Genomic DNA, 23650 nt, shown 5'->3' on the forward strand with positions numbered 1-23650 from the left:
CTAGTCAGTTTAACAGATTTTTACAAATTTATTGGAAAACTGGTGCTGTGTTATTTCAGATTAAAATGTGGGGCAGCACTTGTTTCTTCTGTTGTCAAGACAAACTCTCCATTTTGAATGTTACCCCTCATGACCCCACTTTTGACCTGGATAGCTAAGCCCTGATTAATCTGAAATGATGTAGCCAAGACCTTGGGCCAGGACAGTGCATGTCTAGAAAATCTGGAAAATACTGGACAAGCAATGTGATGATAGAGACGAGTCAGGGACATCTTCCACTGCTGCGTATGTTCCCTGCTGCTCTTGGAAGTCAGATGCAGAAGGCTGTGTGTTAGGCATGCCCTTGTAGAGGGCTGGGATTTGGAGAGGATGGATAGCACATGTATGCAGTGCTTCAGGCAGCATCAGAGGAAACCCTAGGAAGCATGTGCATCCCAGAAACATGATTTAGATATCACTCTGTGGTCATAGGGTGTGATCTGTACATTTTGTTCATCCTCAGGAATGCACTGCAAGTAAAAACAAAAAATAAAGAGAGGCTCTGCCAGTGTCCACAGTCCAATGTGTATGCTCTGTAGTAATGAAGTGCCTTGCAAGGCAGAGTGATGGGAAGGAAGGAAGATGGGGACAGAGCCAATTCTCCACCTGCTGAAGAAATGACTTGCGTGTAATGTGGGAGAAATCACTTCCCCACATTGTCACCATTCCTGTGCTTTCCTGTACCCACTTCCTGAGGGGAAGGTAGGGCTTCCTTGGTTGGATCTGCCCATTGCCTTCAGCCTGTGAAGAACAAAATAAAGGCTTGGTGCCATTTCTCTCTTCCATCCTCACAGATGTGAGGTGTGATAATCAATGCAAATAATTTTACAACTGCCTCTGGTTTGAGCTGGGCCTGGGGTGGAAAGCTGTTTCCATTCAGTGAGCAGTATGCAAGTTGCATTTAAGTGAGATGGTGACTTCCCTCTGTTATTCGACATTTACATAAGCAATTTGCAGCTCACCAAGCAGCATCCTCAGTAGAAGATACATAAAGATTCTGGGAATCTTTCCCCACCTGTCCAGTGGGATGATTGTCAATACTCTGTGGCAAATACATTACTTCTTGTTAAATAAGAGATTTTAATGCCAAGGATCTCAACCTGCCAGTGCCTCATAAATATGATATTTAGGATATTTCACAAGGTTAAAAAGTATACAAACTGGACAGGCTTAGCAGGAAACATACAAGGGAAAATGGGATTTCAAGCTACTTTGACTTTTAACAGCATTCATGTATTAGCACGTGAATGTAGTTATGCTTGGTTCTATAAAAAAATTTTACACTGCATTGACTTATACTATGCATTGACTTTTGGGACTCTAAATTGCCCACGTACTTGAGTGTGAAATGAAGTCTGAAAATGGACCATGGCAAAATGAAATGCTTCTGAAGCTCATGTGCTGATTTCAGGCATACAGGACTGCTTGATAACACTGCAGCTTCCAATTGGCATTAAAAACACCAAGTGGGTTAGCTATTACCCTCACATAGTTCACAGTGCAAAACAGATGTGTAAATGGGTGACCAGCCACCTCTCTGCTTCATGATTTTCAGTCTTTGTAGTGTGTTAGCAATGTATTTCTATTTTCCTTAAATTTCAGACTCTATTTGAATGGAAAGAGAAGGGAGAAGAGCACTTTCTGAGCCTGGGTATCAAAGGACTGAGTCTGGTTATGAAGTCCATCAGACTCATGGTCTCCAGTGTCCCTGGAGCAGAGACTCAGCCTTGCTGCCCTTCCCAGCAATTCATGTTCTTGCTACTGTATTTCTAAACCAGGGGGTTCAAAGCAGAGTTAGGAAAAGACATGGTTTTAAAACTATTTCTGAAGATATATGGCTCAGTGAAGGACCAGATGGAGGAGGGTTAAGGGGAACGATCTCATAAATTGTCCCTGGTGAGACTATGAATGTATGCAGTATTATTCCACTGCTGAAAACAAATATAATGTATTGCTGCAGAGCCAGATTTTGGGCTAGGAAAGTTGGGTAGAGATCTTTGCCTGGAGCTCTCTATGAATCTCCTTTCTTTCTAGTGAAACTGGACGGATTTATGATTGTGTCTGGAAACTAGCAGTGGCCCAACATGGATCCAGATCCAGAGGCAAATGTCCTTAAAATTGAGTGTTCCATTGTGTGTATGTGCGGATATGCTTATGGGGGATGGAGAATGAGTTTAGTTTGTTACTAAATTGGAACAGATGTAGGGTCTGGAATTGAAGATTTTGCTTCTCCTTGTCTTGTGGAAACAATGCAATGCTATCATTTCAACTGGTGAGTTAGAGCTAGTGTGTGGCTTAGGTCTCAGCTTTTTTCTGAGGTTTATCCAAACTGAAACACAAAATATAGTTCAAATGTTATGGTGTCAGAAAAACAAAATGGAAGTAAGTGTTGGTAAGAAATTTTAATATTCCAAGGGACAGAAACCTTTCAAAGTCTCTAGTTCTTTAGTGCTGTTATTCTGAGTTGGTGAGGCTGTGGACATGTTGAGATCATATATCAAAAAGTAGATAACTGCGTATCCTATGTATGATAGAACTGGAAAGGATATACTTTATTTTTTTAAGACTTAATCTTCCTATTCACTATTTTGAAATTTGGCTAAGGAAAATCATATCTGAAACAAACATACAAAACCAGCATACAAGAGAAAAAATAATGAACGTATAGACTGAAAGGGAACATTTTATTCTCCCCAAGTAATTCATGCCATTTTATGGTTTATTTAAAATGAAGTAGTCAGTCCTGGCGGGATAGTGAGTAACTTGGCACAGGTGTTCAGTTGCATCCATGGAGAAAAGAAACAGCTCTTTTTGGAGACAAGTCAGGATGTGAGTATGAGAGAACTTTTTCAGAGCTGGTCGTGTGGGATGAGACATCAAAAGCAGCTAGTGCTGGCCAACCTTACCTGGCATTATAGACAAAAAATTTTACCCTGGGCTTCAGCAGGGACAGAGTTGTACCAACAACACCAAGTGTTTCTGGAAAATTTTAATCATGAAAGAACCTTCTTTTCTCAAGCCAGGCAGTGTCCTCTTATAACCAACTTCTTAGAAGAAGGGAAAAGTTGGTCTGAGGTTAACCACCACATGCCCAGCTGGGACCAACTCAGAGATGATCAATGTGGAAATGTTTACAATATATCCCCTTAGCTGAAGCTAGAGCTTTTTGCTTAATATCTGAATATCATTAACAATGTCTTAAAAATTCTGTTAGCCATCTGAAGTCCAAGCTACAATTTTTATTTAACAGTATCATCAAAAAGCCTTCCTCACAGGTTAACATCTTAGGGTGTTAGTGTCAAGCAAGGATAAGAATCTCATTGATACCCTCGAAAAGTTTACATTTTAAAGATGTATATTTCTTTATTTTTGAAGAATTTGGAATGGTTTCTCCCATATAGAACAATTATATGTTGTTCTGTCAGTAGAGAACTTCATTGGATAATGAAGTAGTCTTCTTTGCTGCTATAACTTACCCATCAAACTACTTCTTCCACTAACACTTCCATTGGATTGAAAAGTGGTCGTATTAAGCAAAGAGAGGAAATGATAATGGGTTGTCTGTAATATTTCCTATCTGCAAGTATCATGTTCTCCAGCCTTTCTCCTTGTTCTTGAGGAATGTACAGTCAGATAGCACAAACCCAGCAGAATCAGGACAGAACTGCTTACACAGAGTACCTTGTGGAGCTGATAGTACACACAGCAAGAAATTTGTTTTAGGACTTACTAGATGGCATGCTGCCTTGGAGGCAGTGCTCTAGTATAACCATCAGGATGCCTTATAAAAACAGATCTGAAGGAGTACAAAGGAAAGCTATTTGCAATGCACAGCAATACATTTTATTGAGTGTACACAACCAGGAAAGGTATGTTCTGTACTTTTGAGCACATCTGTAGACACCCCTACAAGTATATACCCAAGGAAGTATTCTCTTCCCAATGTGAAATAAAGACCAAAGAGTAACAGCATGTGGGCATAAAACTTAACGTGACATTTTGCACAAAAAGTAAAGGGGGGTAATACTCTTTTTTCATTTTCCTAACATTTAATTTTGACCACCTCAAGTCTTCCTGCACTTTAACTTAACTACAGCCTTTTCGTCACTTCCCGTCATGTAAATTCTACAACATTTCTGTGAGATGATAAACAGGTGTTAGTTTTCATTCTGGCGGCAATGGCATTTTGGTGCAGGATGAAATAATCCTACCATTAAATAAGAAGCTCACAGTGGTGTTGTGAAGCTTAATTTGTTTGGAAAATGCTTTGCAGTATTCAGATGAAAGGCACTCTGGATATTCAAAGTATTATTACTGCACAGCTGGTGGTCTACATACTGCAGATGTTTCTTCCATGCTGTTGCATGGTTACTTAAGTGGCTTCTCTGTGCAGATGTTCTAAAGTGAGCATGCACAACCTCCTCTGTCTGTGTTTTTTGACACAGATTTTATTGCTGCTTGACTTTTGATCTTAAAAAGACTATTCCTTCACCGGTGAGGCTGTTTTTTTCCCTCTTTTTTTTTTTCTTTTTTTTTTTTTTTTCCAAAGCTAGTAGGTGCTATGCAAGTGTGTGACTATGTCCTTGTTGGTTCAGCCCCTGTTGCAAATGGCAGCATCTGCAGATATTTACTGTGTGCCTTTCCCTTTAGCCTCCATTTCCTTCCGTGGCTTTTACTCATTCCCACAGTGTTTGACTCCGGGGACTCTGCCTCTTCTGTTAATATTCCATCACCATCACTCTCTTCATGCAGATGTGATGATTCCCTTTGTACTCTTTGCCCAGATGGGATCAAGGACTTTGTTGCCTCCTGATTCTTTCTTTCCATGGCTGCTGCTACTGTTACATAAAGGGATCTCTAAGAACCACTGGGCTTGACATTCACAATAACATAATCTCTGTAAGTAGATCTTATGCATTTAGAATTTCTTCGTATCTTAAATGGTGCTATTCTTTACTTGTAAGTGGAGAGAGGTATGGTCTGACAACAGTTGATATACACGTGGAGTGTGCTGACGATGCACAGATCTCCATGGAGATGCTATATGATTTTATTAACCTATTTGGTGAGGGAGACAGTGTTAAAATTTATGATCTTGTTGTGCTATAATTTTAGCAAATGGCAAGATATTAAATGCAACACAAGGGTGACTGAGTAAACAAGACCTTGTTTAACCTGAAGTCCAATAGACAGCCTGTTGCATTACTGACCTAGGACTACAACAGGATCAAATCTGTATATACACACGTGCACTCTGGAGAGTTTCTTCTGAATTATTTTGAAAAATAGTTCTCTCTGGACAACATGTTCAAGAGCCACCACGCTGCACCTCAGAGGAATGAGTCCTGGCCACATATCTCTGGGAGAGACTGAGAAAGCAGAGGCTCAAAGTTGTTTGCATCCAGACAAATAACTTCAGAGAGCAAGGACAAAACACTTCACTTTTTGTAGCATTTTCTGCAAAATTTATCATGAATCAAAGCAGAAAGTGCAGTCTTTACGCAGGAAAGGTAAGTCTGAAGATGAGACACCTGAAGACAAGACTTGCTACATTGTAAGGCTAATTGTGTCTTAAAGATGGTCATTTTCCCTGATTTTTAAGTGTGTAACAATTTGCCAATGCTTATTAGATCTCCTAAATGGCATCTCTGGAGACCACAGCTACTTTTTATACACAGACTGATATGACATATGTATAAATATGTAAGTTTCTTTAGACTCCTATGATCCTACCAAAATGCCTCATCCTTTTTCTGGTTTCATTTTGGTAGGTACAGCTTTCATTCTGTCTCTCTAATGTCTCTGAACTGTAAGAATTGCTATTGATATGTGTAATAGCATCTTCCATGCCCTTGCATGCTCCCAGGGGACAGACTTATGATACTGCCCCATCTTTTTTGTTTTCTCCTGGACTACTGGTATTGCCGTTATTCCTCTTCTTTCAATGCAGCTATTCCTAATAGTCATACGGCCTGCATTACTGAAATGGGAGATGGAAGAAGGAAAGGAAGGATGGTTGGAGGGAAGGATGAGCTTCTCGTGTCCTCTCATTACTCAGTTCATCTCCCCTGATTCATAACCAGTGCCTCCTCCCTTCTTCTGATGTATTCCTTTGCTCATTCTCATTAAGTATCTCAGCTGAAATCTAGTGATCATATGGGTAACATTTGGGTGCATATCATCTTGTTCATTATGATGTGATCCTGATTTACTTATTGCTTGGTAATAAAAGTTTCTTCTGCACATGATAAAAATCACGTTAAATTACTGGCACCGGAATAGTGGCTGAAAATCAATCAGGCAGGAGGGGTTTTTACTCCTGCCACTTTGGCTTGAGATTGAAATATTTCATACAGTAGCTCTGCTAGGAATAAGCCAGGTTTCCTTACTAACATAATAAAATGCAGACCATCCTGAGGGGATGAGGGAGTTGCATTCCAAAACTTGCACTGCAAGCGACCAAAGCTTAATGGAAAACTTTGAAAAGATTCTATTAAAAAACAATTTTCCTTCTATGTATCATACGCTCTATTTTATGCTTTCCCTGCTCCCTCCTTTTTTTCCTTACTGGCACAAAAACAGGATCTTTGTTTTGACAGAGCTAATCTGCTCATGCTTTCATACGGGCCCTCGGGCTCCCCACCTGTGGAAAGATCCATGGGAGCAGAAAAACTACCGAGCGGGTGCCACATGCTCACCTCAAAGGGAAGAAATCTGTGGCCTCCCAGAGGTATGGACTCTAAACATTGCGGTTCCCAAGGACCCATGGAGAACATAACTATGAAGCCTGTGTAACCTCCAGCAACAGCTTTTCCTTCCTTATTGCCTTCTGGGATTTCCCTCTGCTGTCAGCTGGGCTTCTTTAGGAGAGATGCTGCACTGGCTGCTTTGCCACAGCTGAGCTGCTTCCCTGTTTCTGAAGGTGGAAAGGAGTAGCCAGTGCTGACAATTTCTACCCGCAAACTTCGCTGGTGAGAAAGGTTGAGAGTAGCTTGCAACCACTGCCAAGTTTGACAGCAAGCTTCATAACAAATTGGTACCGCACCGAGATCTTTCTGCTGTTTCTGTGGGGAGTCCAGGGAAGATTTTATGGAGTGAAAAATGATGGAGAGAGAATGAATTGCTTTATGGCTCCATCAGGCAGAATGGTCGCAGTGGCTAACACCAGGCACAAATCTGCTTGGTAGAGACTCCGCTTAGCCAACAAAAAGAAGCAAAGTCAAATTCAGATGCTTAGGACTTTTTATACAAGACAAACCCCAGAAGTAATCTTGGCACGTTACCTTCACCACTGGGCATCACCAAGAGAGTAGCAGGAAAATAAATCAGAAGTGTGGACCTAATGAGGTCGTGATCATTTTGTGATAGGGAGGGTTTGCTCATGGTCATGGCCAACATTTCACTTTAAAGACTGCTGATTCGCATCAGAGCTCTCTTTGTATTTAGCCGAGTAAAGTACTGTGCCTGAGCCAACACACTGAAAGGTAAGTTTGTCATGAAGGAGAACAAACATTGGCTCTGTGTCCTTGCATCATCTCATTCCACCTCACCCAGAATTAGGTCATTCTGACTTTATAATATCCTTGTGGGTTCCTGTGGCTCCTGGGCAAGGCCAATATGTCGTGGAGTCACTATGTCTAGTACAGGAAACTTTAATTCATAGCATTTTAATTCAGGAAGATTGAATTTAATGTATAACCATGCCCTGAAAGCGTCTGGATCCTTCAAAGCCTCGAAGTACAGCAAGAAAAGTTGATGATGGTTCTGAATCTTGGCTCCTGTGTTGTCAGTAGGAAAATTACCATTGATTTCACTGGAGCCAGCATTTCCAGCACAGTATTTTCAGGCTCTGTATGGTGTTTTACAGTTGAGATCTTGCACTAAGGTTAAAGAACTGTGGTAGCATGCAGAGCATCGCTTATCTAAAGTTTTCTTTATGTGAAGTGCAGACTAAGCCAAAACTGACCATAGATCAGAGACTAGAAGCCAGGCCCCTTACTCCTGGCTGAGTGTTGGGCCAGTGTCAAACTGTTATGCTCACTCTCTGGTCTGTTGAAACTGGAACAGAACTATGACAGCATTGCCACTCTTTTAAGACAGCCTGGCTCTGTGGGTGAGAGGCCCTCATGGTTGAGATGCCGGTCGAGCTTATCCCTGCCAATGACCATGCAGCCTTGGGAAGATGTGGAGTAAAAGCAGATGTGTCTGAAGAAATGTAAAAGCAGGTACTAAGTCTCCAGCATTGCCAGAATGCATTGACAGGGTCAGGGCAACCAAGCCAGGACCACAGCTTTGGATTCAGGTGTATGAACTTTGCCTAAATCATACTTTAATGTGCCTACATCTTCCTATGGGTCTGGGCCAAGACCACACAGGAAGTCATAAAACTGGGAAGAGAGTGTTTTTTGAACATTTCAATTCAGGTAAGTTGGCTCTTGCGCCGTTTTTTGCAATTCCTCTTTTTAGCCCATTATCTTTGATGATGAGGAAAGAGTGAAACTTCTGAGATGAAATGCAATGTGTGTGCATGACACAGTGGTAGTGTGACATGCTCATTGCAAATCTAACTTTGCTGAAATAGGATTTTGGCTTCTGCTTTGTAAAGGAAGCAAGATGAGGAGGAAGGCTGTTTTCTAAGTAACGATCTCCTGTCTACTTTTTCCCTTACTCTCTCTCTTTCATATTCCATCTGGAGCCAGCAACTTTTTAAATGCTCTGCAGCCACCTAGAGGAAAAATATGCTTGATCTAAGTTAATTTCATATGGGTTAAGCCACAGAGTGGGCTCTGCAGAGTTTAAGAATGAGAGTTTCTAAACTAGCCAGCCTGTTTATTATATCACAAGACCTCCTTGGATATATATATACAGTGAATCATCATCAAAAGCTGAGGATAACTTCAGTTTATGTTTACACTTTGGAAATACTTCCCGTGTCGTGTTCTTATTGCGCTCGTTATTGGATATGGCATATTTTTATGATAGATAGCATAGCAGAACCGCAATATATTTAGTTGGTAGAGAGAAGGAGATGACCTGCTTTGAATTTTTATTTTAGAAGATTTAAATCTTGTGGTATTTTATATGACTATTTCATGACTATGGCAATATCTAGATGGTTTGTGTTTCTCTAGGGTCATGACTTTAAAACCTCTCAATAATTTTTGATGTTCTATCTAGGATGTTTATGAACTCCTGACAAACCTCTGGCTTTTCTTGGATGAGGACTGTCACACAGAATACACTAATGGGCTCTCTGTCTACTACAGTGAAAATTTATGCAGTAATATTAGATTCATTTGCCATGTTCATTTGCACTGCATGAAACATAAAAAACAAAATTAAACTGTTGATTGAAAGCACCACTTGAATGCTATGAATTTAAATATTAAAACATCTTTCTTTCTTTCTTTCTTTCTTTCTTTCTTTCTTTCTTTCTTTCTTTCTTTCTTTCTTTCTTTCTTTCTTTCTTTCTTTCTTATTTTTTTCCTGGATTGCAATGACTGTTGTTTTCTCTCTCTAGATAAGATACGACAGTTCAGTCTCCACTTGAAGAACTGGAGACTGGGTGGAATCTTCTTTTAAAAATAGAGTCTAGACACAGAGAAAAAGATAAAATTTTATGTCAATTATATAACGCAAAAGGTGCAAAATAAGATGCGTTTTCCATGGTAGCTATGCCAGAGGACACTGCAAATTCCCTCAGCATGGATTAACTCAGTTGCAAGGCAAATTCACATTAGCAGTGTAAGTGCTAGGCTAAGCACATTTCTCACATAGTGAGAAAAACGGAAGTGTAAAAAGTATTAGTATGGATATTCAGAAGGTCCACTAGGACATTGTCCCTATCTTTTCCTCTCATAAGGAAAACTTGATTGCACATCTGAAATGCCAGTGGTCAGTTGAAGTAGCTTGAATACTAATGTGTGATTTCAGAACACGATAAATAATAAGGAACCTTATTGGCTTAAGAAATCCAAAGTAGAAGATTGTGAAATTTGGGAATTTGTCTGGGTTGTGGCTTCTGAGGAGAGACGATGGGATTCTGGATGCAGAAAGTAGGTCAGTGTTGCCCAAACACTACATCAGTGTTTACAACCACAGCCATAGGGAATCAGTGACGAGCAAATAGGCTGCAGACCTTAGGCCACTGGGGCTATGAAAGATGGGACTTTTGTTAGAAAATCCCTTAGGAGGTGACTTTCTTTCTGAATATTAAGCCCTCAGGGCACCAAGACTGGTTGCCAGACAGCTTTGGACAAATGCATGATCAGCTGTATTGGGTAGCATAATTATTACCAGTTATGTGATGCACATTTGCAAGTGGATGACTGTGGATATAAACTGAAGAAATATGTGTCCTCGGAAACCAGGTTCCAGTTTTTGAATCACCAGTGTCATGTTCCAGGTGATACTTCTAACTATGCATCTGTATCTTTTTGTTGGTCCAAACTTTTTTATTGCAGTTGGCCTCTTTATAATTATTTTGGAAACTGTTCTATAGCAGTTATTATGGTCCTTGTTTTTTCCAACCAGATATACAAGCTATAGAGCATACAATATACAGGCAGCCAAATGCTTTTTTGTTTTTTGTTTTCTTTCAGTAATCCCACCAAAGAAAGTGGAACGCCTTGCATGCATACTGCTTGAGTAAGCAAGTAAAAGAAGGCAATTATTGACAGGCATGTTTCAGTGTGGTATTGGGCACATGCTTGAAACGCTGTATGTCTTCTTTATTCCAGTAATTCTGGATGCAAAATGCTAACCCTGTGTGCACAGGGAAGTTGTTTTTAACAGTTTCACTTTGAGGTATACGCTATGTGTGAACTCAGACTCAAACCAAAGTGGTTGAGTTCTCATACATACAGCTGTTTCTTTCGAACGTCATGACTTTAAAAGTTACACTCTGCATGGCCCAGCAAAACTGAAACAGAATAGCAGGGGAAAACCCTTTTCCACTTTCTGAAAGAGTGAGAGTACAAGGGGTCAGCTCTTCCAGGGTTGTGTGTGGATGGCATTTCTCTATTCTACTGGAGACTTTTAGCAAAAATCCACTCCCAGTAAAGGTGGCAAGTCAGCTGCTCAACTGTATTGTAACCTTCAGCTCTAGGAAATATTCTGAGTCATACCAGATGCTTCTTGGAGCCCAGCGTGGGACTTCATTGTCTTCCTCAGTCATGGCTCAGCTATTTCCCCATGGTGAGATTTTATCCATCCTTTCCATTCTCAGGACCAGAAAGAACATTTAAACCCACAGATGCCTGTAAGGTCCAAGCACTAGATAGAAAAAGCCTATTTGAGACACTGGGGGGAAATATGAAGAAAGAAGTAGGGAACCTTGCTCTTCTGTTTTGCTCTTTATTTGGTTCTTCCCCCTTCCCTCCTTTTAAATGGCTTTACCACTGCTACTACATAGTCAGGGAAGATTATAAATATGATGTCAGAGTAGTGCTGTCTTGAGAACTTTAATTTGATGCAGTTTTAGAAAATGTTCCAGAATGTTTCATTGTTCATTTTACTATATTCTTGTGGGTAATGTTGGTTAAGGCAGTAAAATGCAAATCTGGCACAGTATACTCTTTTTTATAAAGGTTAAAAATACACATAGAACACTCTTTCTGGCATTTTCCAAAGGCTTTTGGATAATACTTTTAGCAGCATGTAGTATAGGCTTATGGTGATATTGTGCAGCACAGTATGCGTTTTCAGAAGTCTGCATGTACCTTCACTTATTCAGTGTCACTGGAAAATATCATTTTTGCTTACACTTTGTGAAGAAAGCATGGGTTCTGACTACTTTTAAAGGAGCTGGATATGCAAAGAAATCAAAATTGAATTACTGTCTGTCTGTGCTATGTTGGAAATTACCAACAAGAATTATCACTTTCATTTAAAGCATCCTTTTCCCAAGTTGACTGAACTCCTCTAAATATCTGCTTTGGAAGGGTGCCTTGGCATGGCAGGGATGGGTGTGGATATCTTGTGTAATTCTGTTTAATTGACTCTGAGTGCCAAGTCTATCTCTGGAGCAGGAACAATGGTAGTCAGTTAAATTAGGACTCTTCAGTGTGAGTGTAAAGTGACTGCTGTGCCCAAGAAATCTTAAATCACATATAGCTCTATCTCTTTTGTGGAGATGTGTGTTTTACCATTTCTTTCTGCTGGGCTCCTCGTGGCAATACTGTCCATGGTTGACTCAAATTTGCACATAAATCAGTGACTGGGATGAAATTCGAACACATGATTCAAATGCCCACTGCTGCAAACTCCTCCTCTGCAACCTACCAAAAATAACTGTGATACTCTCAAGCATTCTCAAGCCAATAGTCTCTTTATAGGAATGAGATTTCCCTATGGAAAGTATATACCTGCAGTAGATTTGCTCTGCACTGCTCACAGAAGATGTGCTGTGAGTTCCTTTTCTGCTCCCACATTTTTAGAGCTTTTTGGTCCAGATCTTACCAGAAAAAATGTGATGGAGTGTTGTTAACATTGTTATGGATGCCTTTAATAGATCTTCAACTTAAGGAAATGTTACCATTGTTCTAATGTGTAGGAAATGCATGGAGGGTGCAGGTATACTTATCTGGTCTTGGAAGAAATGCTTTATGAAAATGACTGCCTTTGCTGCATGAAACAGTCTGTCCCCCAGGCAAGTACTTTGCATGAATGCTCAATTATGTAAGGACTTTTGTATTTCTGCAGCCTCCAAAATTACCTCCCTCATGAGTTATTTGCTGCTTCTGTATTAAAATTAGTAAATTCTGGAGAAAGCGAGAATGATCTCAAGGCTCTGATCTCAAGCCTCTCAGCCATAAAAAGACTCCAGCTCTAAATAACAAGCTTCAATACTTCAGTAAGATTAGACATGCACATACAGACAAAATACAGTTTACAACAGGAACAGCATGAGCCTTTGCATTATATATTGGAGCATGGCTCATCTTCTCATTTTCTTACCTTGTAAAATAAGTTCTCTGGTGGGGGTCATAAATAATGGCAACTCCTTGAAACTTTATGGGAAAAACAGCCCATACAAACTTTCTTCTAATAATGGAGCTACTGACGGAAGCCATTGGTTTTTATTTTTCCTATGAAAGAGGAAAATGGAGGTCTAATTTTGGATCAGGAAAAATTAATCCTGAGTTTTGCTGCTGAATTGTGAGTACTCCAGTGTGATTATAGGAATCCAGCCTCACTGTTGTGTAGATTTTGGCTATTTTCATAACTGGTGCTAAAATAGGCCAACATTGTACCAAAACTCCAATGTGGCATACCGGTAAGTTCTCCTGGTGAGTCTGTCTCACAGGTTGGTGGGACTGGACAATAATCCTCCTCCCTAGGCCAATGACCCTTCAGTCAGTGGAGTTTGTAAGCATACAGCTTATGCCCAGTATGGAGGAAAAGCCCTTTCACGGCCTGATGTCTGACTTTTCACGTATGTAAAATGGGGATGGTGATGCACCAACTCCAAGAGCTTCTGTAAAGTCTGCTGAGACCTAGTGGTGAAACGGTGAAGGGGAGGATGTTAGTGTTTTCTGTCTACAGAAAGCCACTTCCTGAAAGTACCAAAAGGTCTGAGAAGTGCCCTGCATCCCATTCCTGTTGAGAAATAAGATTTCATATATATATATTTAATGCAAAAAGGCACAGTCCTTCCTGATATGACTGTGTTTGGATTTGCGTGCACTGCAAAGTGAAATGAGGGACTGCTGACGTTTACGAAGTGACACTGAACATCTGCAATTTCAATTCCGCGTGGCACAGACTGAAGCTGTGGGATTCACTGCTGATCTTTCCTCCTTCTTTTTCGTAGAACATGTAGCACAGGACTCAATTCTTTGCCCTTTGTGAGACTTGGAGACTTTCCACGGTTTAATGTGAAAAAAGGGCTGTTGCTGAAGGAGCATACTCATCCAGTTCACTTTGAAGTTGTGGAAGCAGTGTGTGTATGTGTGTCTCCTTCAAGGGTGTGTCCCCCAGCTGCCGGATGCCTTCACTTTCATGGATTTCCCTCTGCAACAGTTTGTGATTATACACACCCAATTAGCGCCATCTCTAACACACACCCTGCAGGCAGCACAGGCAGCATCAAAAGGAATCACAGTGAGGCACTTAGTGCCAGTGGAGGATTGAGAGGTTCAGCTGTGCTTGGGTACTTATTTGGAGCTGGGGCTCATAACTGGTGCTAAATTAGGCCAACACTGGAGGTGGGGCTCCAAATAAAGTGTTTTTGAGAAGGAGGGCTCACAGGAAGAACAGTACTTCTTCCCTAGCTGGACAGGAACAGGTTTCAAAGCCTTTTATTCATTGTGTTCTTAAGTGTCCTCATGTCTCTCTGCACTACACATCTTTCTCTGGGAGACCAGCATGTGAGCTGCATTATTTATCTCAAATACTATACAGAGAAAAGGGCTGAATAGCAAAAGTCTGCTTTGTTCCACATGTAGGTATGTATATGTGCATATTACACTTGTCATTGGTGAGGTGTCTTTTTAAAAGAGCATGTCAGCACGAGAGTAGGGATCTGGGAAGCTGTGACTGAGTTTAAAGGATGAGTAATAGAGGGAAACAACATTTCTCACTGTCCCCTTGGACCTTCCTTGGATAGACTCTGGGGCTATTTCACTGTTACACAAGTGTCTGTGATTTGAGAGAGAGGACTTAACACTTATGTGTATGCATAAATAATTATGTCAGTTTGCCTAAGATCAAAATTCCTGTCTTTTTTAATCATCATGCTGTCCTGTTCCGAAAATATGTTTCTGGGAGCCACTACCTTACATTTGGTGGTGATAAGATTTTCTCTACAATTTAAGATGATGAAACAATAGGACACCATCACAGCCAAATATTTTTTAGAAACTAAATATGTCCTTAAAAGAAATTTATTTTGGACTGCAACATCTTTGCATTTTGATACGATTTCACTGAGGGCAGAGTTAAGGCTGATTAAAGTACTCTGGGTGTATTTCCATAGCTGGTAAAACAGATTAATTTTATCAGTGACTTCCACTGCAGTCTTCCTGTGGGATTCTTTCTGTATGACTCTAATGGTTTGATGTTTAAGTTTCTGGAATGTATTTTCACTTTTAGTTCACTTAAGCAAATGTTTTGGTCTTGGAAAAATCACAATACCCCGGAAGACCTAAAGTCTCCTTCAGTGGGCAGTATGGTAACTTGACAGTACGGCTTCATTGTTGACATAACTCCAAAATTCTAGTAAAAGAGTATTTTTATGTTGTTTGAACAGTCAGTTTAGAGTACAGATAAGTCCAAAGCCTCTGCATACATGCAGTTAGAGTCACAGAATCTAACAAAGAAGTTTGAATTGTGTCAGTCACTGGGGAAGGTGAAAAAAAGCCTTAGGTATACTGAAGATTTTTGAAAGGGGAATGGGTGAGGACTGCACACAAGAATAGGATTGTAAATTTACATCATGAAGCATCCCCTAATGACTCTCTAATATAACTGTAACAATAACTCTGAGAAATATAATTAAATACAAGAAGGATTCATAGTTGGAAAAAGAATTACAGAACCAGTGCCAAAGTTTGCCTATGGGACAGTGCCAACACTCGCTCAGTAGCCACCCCCTAGCAAAAGGGGGGTCCTTTCCCAGAACTGCCCTTTGACTGTCATGGTGACTTGGCATGGAGTTTCCTGCAGGGTGCACTGAAGGGAAGCAATGACTCTGTTGGCTATCAAGCAGACCACATACTTGCTCCCTGCTAATTTGAGAATTGATATAAAAAGACTCCTTCCTCCCTACCCAACTGCCAATCCATCTAACTACAATTAATATTAACATTAATGCCTTAAACTTGCCACTAAGAAATTTCATAAGGAAAAAAAAGGGTTTTATTTTGATTGACTAGGCTTGGCAGTTGTGGATATAGTTTCCTTTACTATCATCTTTCATAATTATTTAAACTTAAAAATAATTAGAAATTGTAATTCATTAATAGAGCATCTGCAGTCTGATGACTGGTCCTCAGCCAAGCCCAGGGAGTGAGCCAGCAGCTGTCACCAGGATAAAACACTTCAGGAAAATAAAAATTACACAAGAAATTAGGTGTGTAATGAATCAGAGTATTGTTTGTTTTGAATGTGGCATGCTACCTTTCTTAGTGAACACACATGCTGAACACCGTAGCAAATAATGCTGATCCCAGCCAAACTGCACGTTTCATTCTGGAGCCTGCCTGGATGCCTACGGCCATTCCAATGCCAAGGGCTAATGGTGTAGCATCATGTAGCATGTGCATATAGCAGCTAAACTCAAACAGCGTGCTTGCCCTGCTGCCATCCTGCAGGCTGGGAACACTGCCCTTGCCTCCCTAATCCCCGAAACCATGCCCGGGCTTGGTCATGAAGAGTGCCATGAACATGGTATTAATTAGAAAGACTGAGTGATTGATGGAGAGCCTTGAGATTTCCTGACCTGATGCAAGCACCTGAGTTAGCTGTCACTGCATTGACTCACTGCAGAAGGTGGCATCCCCCTCTGAGTAATGCTAAGAACTGCAATTATGCTTCAAAAGCAGAGGAAGTACCTCAGGCTTAGGGTTTTATAATTTCTAAGGCAGAAAGTCAGTGAACACATAACCGACCTGGCACTGGCAAGCATTCCTAAGCACCTTGGGCATTAAAACTAAATCTTAGTGGGCAGCAGTAAAACGCTACTAGCTAGCACAGAAATGATAAGATGATGGAATGGTATTTTGATAACTGACTCTATCTGTGGAGATAGTTACAGACCTTCTTTGTGATGATAATCTGCTGCAATAGCAAACAAGCATCTATTTCCCTGTAAAATGAGAAATACATATCCCAAATGGCATTGGGGATACGAAGTGGTTCCTGCTATGGGTAGAACAGAATGCTAGCAGGAGGATCACAGGCACATTGTGGCCAAAGGAAACAGTGTGAAGTTATTTAGTGTGTCATGTAAAATGGTTACCCTTTGTGCTTACACAAGGTCTTTTATCAGCTAACAATGTCAAACAAGGCCAAAGACATAGTGCTGATTTCTTCCTTACAGCCTATCAGCTGTTATACCCAAGCAGCAACATCTGTTACTGGAAAGGATGTAAAGGGACCCACCACAGAACTAAAGTGAAGTAAAGTTACATTGCCCATGGAAAGTAAAGTTATTTCAAATGAAAACCACTGGTCTGTAAATGTGAACATTTTATATGTATTTGATCCAAAGCAATTCTGTTTATGCATATTATGTATATATTGATAAATGTAGGACAGGTAACCTTTTTACATTAACACTTATGTTGCTTATTTGTCACATTGACTTTTTATGTAATTTCACAATGGGGATTCACTGAGAGTAAAAATAAATAAATGCTGATGGAAATGTCAAGCAGAACTGTCAGGCATAACCATACAAAAGGTCACTGAAACAGCCAGCAACTCTGACAAGGGGAAATACTCCTCTTAAAGGGGTGTTGTTGGATAGGCAGAAACAAGTTTGTCCATGTTTGATGGGCCACTAATCCTCTCACCTAGTTTTGAATAGATGTCCCAGTGACTCCAAAGCATCCTACAGGCATTAGGGCTCCAGATTAATTTGCTGAGATGCTTGCTCCTTCTCCAGACACTAGTTACGGGGAAAGTTTCTGGAAAAGGAGGCCCATATCCATCTTTTTCCTAAAGACAGTTGAATTTTTGATCCACAGCAAGAGCAGTTAATATGGAGAGTTTTGTGACTTTAGCCCTCGGTCCTTCTGGAGGACTTGTGCCTCTCACAAGTGTTGCCTTGATCTCTCAGGAATGGAGAGGACACTAGGGCGCAAGGTGCTCTTGCCCATTGACCCCCAAGGTCCATGCACGGAGCAGTCTCTGGAAAGCAGAGGAACTGAGGCCCTGATTGCATCTTCCTCACACAGGCTGTGTGTCTTCTTCACACCTTGTCCCTCCCTTCACTTGGAGCAGCAGATACTTGGCAATTCTTAATTTGCATTTCTGTGTTTGCAGAAGCGTTTAAGCATTTTGCATATGCAGAAACTGTCAACTGCAAATATGCTGTCTCTTGTCAGTTGTCCTTTAGAATTGTGCCAAATGGGCATACATTTTGGATTAGCTAACTTGAAATATAGTGGTGACAAACACAATAGCAGTTTTTCTTAGGGCCATGTTAGCAGCTTTGCTCCCTGCCATGTTTTGTGGTGATTCCATCTTATGCAATGGAAGAAGATGGTGCTATTAACAAGTGCCTGGGGGGTTTCCTAGCATAAGAACTGCTCAGCTATGCTGCATCAGCCTGTCTCCATTTAGTCTGGCATTTAGCAGTGTTGCTGCTGAGAAAATAAACAAATAGCTGCTTTGGGGCCTTCAAAGTGGGGAGAAGCTGGAGGTGACCTGTAGAGAAGTTCTCATTCCTTGCATTGAAGGACATGTGCTCATTTCCTGCAGAAGTCACCCATTTAACACTACTGCCTTGTTATTAATAGTATTATTACACTATAACTTTCCAGGAATGGGAAAGAAGTCTTTATCTTGTGTTGGTGCAAATCATTTTGGAGTTTGCTTCCTACCACTGTGGTCTTGGTCGTCTCTGCCTGACGTTTATGGGTTCTTATTCTCATGTCCCTGTTCCCATGTGGTTCTCTCCTTGGTGCTCTTAAGCCTTCTCTGCATTAGAACAGTGCATCAAAAAAGAGACGTGAGGTTACGTTTGGCAGCAGAAAAGCGAGTGTTTAAGTTTCTTGATGCTTAGCGTAATTTGCTGTGGCATCAAACTCTGTGTGACTGGAGAGTAAATGATTCCAAACCTTGGTGAGATAATTGCTAAATCTTTCCTTGCTTATTTGTTCCGGGGCTTTGTTCTGCAGGTCCTGTGTGACAGACATGTGCGAGTGTCCAGTTCATAAAAACTGCTATTGTGAGTCATTCCTGGCCTATGCCCGAGCCTGTCAGCGAGAAGGGTTGAAAGTCCAGTGGGTGCCTGAGCAGCACTGTGCAGGTAAGCATTTTGGGATGGCATCTTTGTAACCCGGTGCTTAGGTTAATAGGCTCTTATCCTTTTACTGGTGGAGGAGGATCAGAAATGAACCGGCTAGAACTGGAGTTACATCAGCAGTGAAGTTATGTGCTGAGGTATGGAGAGGGACCTTACCAGGAACGATTCTGAATCATCAAATACTAGAGATGTTTATTTAGTTACAAAACTTGTCACTTCTAATGTTAGCTAGCATAATTTTATGTACTTTCTGGAAGAAGTGCATGCCTTTTTCTTTCAGGATATGTCCACATTTGATTGCAGATAATGTTTAAACTCCTTTGATCTCCTGTTAAAGCACAGTTGTATTTCCTGAGACAAAATATATATATGATTGCAGAAGGTTCAACAAGGGAAGGAGAAAGAATGTCTTTAATGGGAATATCAAAATGCAGACACGCATTAATTCTGTCTCTTGGACCAAATTCTGCATGTGATTAGGACTGCATTAATTGCAAGTAATTGTGAGTAATTGTTTCCATGAGAAGCGGTGGCCTGTGGTCATAGTCACTTGATGTAAAATGCAATATTGCAGATTAATATTTCCCCTGATGATGGTCTTATTAATTTAGGACACTCTATAATGGCCTCGGTTTGCCTGGAAATGTATTCAGATTTATGTAAAGCCATTGACAGTAGTTGGAAAAAAACGAGACGAAGATATTCAGTGCTGGTCAAAGAGCTATTGCTCTGTGGTCTATTTTGGTGATTGTGTGTGGCTCAGGGTCTACTCTCTCAACTTCAATTTCCTTTTCTGTTGTAGGCACAATAGCAGGAATGGGTGAGTGACAGAGCAAATTACATTTGATTGACTGTTCCCAAAAGGCTTATTTTTTTCTTATGAAGGAACAGAACAATCCAAACAGGGTGTCAGTAAGTGAAAGCACTGTTCAAGGATGTGGTCTCAGCACTAATAACATATACAATTTTAATCTATTGATCCAATAGCAGATCCATGAGGAAACTGAAATAAGCAGCCTGAAATAGCAGATCCATGAGGAAACTGAAATAAGCAGCCTGACATTTTTTTTTTTTTTTTTTGACCAAAGCTCTTCAGACCAAGACCCCACTATAAGAGATGCCATAAAATGAATAAAAACTCCAGTACTTGCCTTAAGGAGTTTATACAACTGTTGGCATATCACGAGTTCACTAATTGAGGCTTCTTTTCACATTTTTTCTGTCATTTTACCAAGGGCAAGAACATTTTCTTAGCAAAAAAACGTCCTTGAGTGAACGTTATGAAGGAATTTAAACATACATATTCCATTAAAGCTGACGAAAGAAGTTCTTAAATCCACCTGAGTTTTTTAACCTCAGTTCAGACTTCTAGAGGGGAAGGGGAAATCTTCTTAAGCAGAAAATATAGATAAACTGTATGTGGTCAAGTACCCTCAAAACACTTACTTTAGCATACAGTGTTAAATAAGTAGCACGATCTTCTATAGTGAGTTGTACAGTAAGCATTAAAGTACATCCACTGCATCTGTAAAATGTGTCCATATGTTACCAGTGGCCAGCACCAAGATTTTATTCTTTAACTTACTTTTTTCTTCCCAAAACTCATAGTTACAATTATTGTGTCTTAATTATGGATAAAAGTTTCTGGGTATGAAACAATATATCTGTAATAAAACCTTAGCATTCTGTGACTTTCATTTCCTGTTTGACATTTCATAGCTGGTGGGATACTTGGAAGAGCTGTGTTCTGATGGAAATGGAGTATACTTAATAGTATAGTCAGGTTTTAATTATTCTTTTGTGTGTTATAAAACCAGATCTTGTGTGGTTGCCAGCTCCTCTACCCTGACTGCTGTACACTTAACTCATTTTTATAATCTTTAGAAAGCTTGTGTTGTCTGGACAGCCAGCCAAACAGGATGCTCAGAAGGCTGAATTATACGTCCTGTTCCCTACATGCTCTTCCTTCCCCCTCAGTGCAGCAACGTATCCTCCTCTAAGTCCTCTGCGAAATACTACAGCGCAAGGCTTGCTGTCCTTTGAGGCTGTCTCAGTAAAGGGAGTATCATTTAACAGGAGGGGTGAAGAGAAGAAGCTAATGAGTAGGGAAAAGGGCTAGGGATGGCTGGTGAGATCTTAATGGGAACTGATAGGGTTTGGAAAGGAATTCAGGTTTGCATGAGGAGTGAGACTTGTTAGGATGGACATACGAAAAATATGATGTATTAACAAAGCAAATAAACAAAAACAGGAGTGTCAGGGAGAAAGAATGAAGAAATAAGAGAATATGATGGAGAGGGAAATGAAGGGATAGAAATGGAAGGAAGAGGCTTTGAAAAGGAGATAGAAAACATATATATATATTTTAAGCCCAAGAAATGATAAGGAAGCAATTTTAAAAGTGTGATTAAGTAAACTGAGGATGGTGAAAGGCCTTGGGCCATAGCAATTTAACACTGAATTTCTAAGGTCACTGAGGGAAAGAAGACTCTAGGATGGCAGATGTCAATAACTCCCTGCCATGGACATACCTACACAGAAAAAGCAGATAGGGAATATAATAGAGTGCAAAGTGCACATGGTAGCATTGATGTGCTGGCATGCTCCAACAACTTCATAAAAGCTGAACAATTTTCTCCTTTCATCCCTTTATGATCAGTCAGGCTAGACGATGACCAGTCAAACTAGAGGAAGATGAGCCCGTATCTGATTTTCACTCTTCTCTGCTGGGTCCCCTCTTCTCTGCTGTGGAATTTTCTGGCCAAAGTCACTCTTTTTACCTGCTACATCTTGGTTTTCTTTAATCTTTCTAATTCTCTGTGAATATGCATCAGAGGGGGGAAGGCTACTCTGACTTCTCAGTAGAAACTTATTAAAAACTGAAAGTTTGAAGGATAAACAGAACTGTAACATGATAAGAGCAGTGCTCAGATTTATTGCCTTCTACTGCTCTGTGTTAAAAGGACATTTTGTGAATTGCAAGCTCCACAAGTGACATCTAATTTGAAAGTCCTTCAAAACACCTTGAAAGCCCAATCTGCGCATCACCAGCACAAGAAGCTGCATGATGCACCGATGCACAAATACTAGCTCAGAAATTTCTGTGGAACCAGATTTACCAGATATCGTACTACAAGGGGAGTCTTCAGCAGTTCCATGTTAGGTACTTTGACTTTTATATTGGGGAACAAAAATTCCTCCTAAAAAATTACAGCTACGTCTACAAAGACGGGTGCTGACAGATACAAGCCTTCTCTGTGAAAGTGCCAAACTGGCTGGAATAAGCCAGCTCTGGTCTGAAAACTGTATAGCCTTATTAGGCAGGGTTTATTAGCTCAGGCACAGTGCTGTGTTTATGTGACTATATGGCTTCTGGACTGGAGCTGGCTATCGTCCCGCCAGCTCAGAAAGCGGTCTGAGGAAGCTCACATCTGTCATGCCAAACACATGTTCTAGAAGAAGAGTGGAAAAATCCTGTTGGGGCTGGTAACGTTGCAAAATGCAGTATTATTAGTAACTTTTGTGCTTTTTTTTTTTTTTTTTTTGCGCTAGTGGACTAAGTTATTACTAACAGGACTTAGTTCTATAAGAGAGGAATTTGCCTCAAAAGATGGGTGCAAAGGCATCACTTCTGTTTTCCATGTTTACAAGGTACTGATTCATTTCAGCAGTCCCTGGAAAGCCTACTGCAGAATGTCTTTATTTTTATTTTTTAAACTGTTGATGAAGTGGAATGTTCTGGATCAATCACACCACATGTTAACAACTGAAGCACTCAACAATAAAAACCATCCGGGGAACTTAAACAGCAACTATTGTACTTTTCTGATTTTTCCCTTGGCAGTAAGTTAATAACCCCATTACGGACTGACTACAGCAGAAATTAAAGCCATCATGTCTTCTCCATGGGATCATCTCAAGGAGAAGGAGGTATCTGGACATGCAAGAGGGCATCTATCCTTATGTGGTAGAGTAGAGCTGGGGAGAACTTATGGGTACCACAGCTGCTGAAGGCAGCCTGTAATATATTCTCATTTACTCTGAGGCAGACATGAGGAAGTAGAAAGGAGACCTTGAGCCAACTTTCCTCAAAACCACCAGCTAAGGCACCAAACAGAGCTCAGGTGGAATAAATGGGCTGGCTATTACTGCCATAAAGCTTTGTGGAATGAAACCTATACAGGCTAAAAACTTAAGGTCACAGCCTCTTTAAGATAACTCATGTTGTGCTTTGAGCATCTCAATCTACTTTTATAGACAATTAATACATTTGCAAAATATATTAATATGTTTGAAAGCTCCTGGAAACACTGCACATTTTTCTTTCCACTCTAAGGATTCTATCTCTATTCTTAACACATTGTGTAAGTGCAATTTGTAGTGAATCTAGTGTATTACTGTATGCTTAATATTGCTTGCATGTTTTTTCCACCCTCTAAATTTCCCATTTCCCTTTTAAATTTCATTTAAATTCTTCCTTTTGTTTATTCCCTTCTTCAATGTGCACAGAAGTTATGCAGAGGAAGATAGAAATGTAAAGCTTGAAAAAAAGTCCTCAAATGCAGAATAAGCCTATCATCTCAAATATTCCTGAAAGATAATTTTCCCAACTTATTCTAAAATGATGTTCAATAAAAG

General features: G+C 40.3%; 1 protein-coding gene across 9 annotated transcripts in view; it reads left to right on the top strand.

Annotated features, from left to right (window-relative positions):
• Positions 1–23650, top strand: part of BMPER (BMP binding endothelial regulator) — a 155088-nt gene that overhangs the window by 129337 nt on the left and 2101 nt on the right. For 8 of the 9 annotated variants that reach the window (XM_040548847.1, XM_040548848.1, XM_040548852.1 and 5 more), the window contains one exon: positions 18885–19015. The exons of the other annotated variant lie outside the window; for it this stretch is intronic. In XM_040548847.1, coding sequence (XP_040404781.1) covers positions 18885–19015 — 131 coding nt within the window. The remainder of the gene's footprint in view (positions 1–18884; positions 19016–23650) is intronic. 9 annotated transcript variants of the gene reach the window in all.

Source organism: Cygnus olor, chromosome 2 (assembly GCF_009769625.2).
Source record: "Cygnus olor isolate bCygOlo1 chromosome 2, bCygOlo1.pri.v2, whole genome shotgun sequence".
In the NCBI taxonomy this organism is placed as follows: Eukaryota; Metazoa; Chordata; class Aves; order Anseriformes; family Anatidae; genus Cygnus; species Cygnus olor.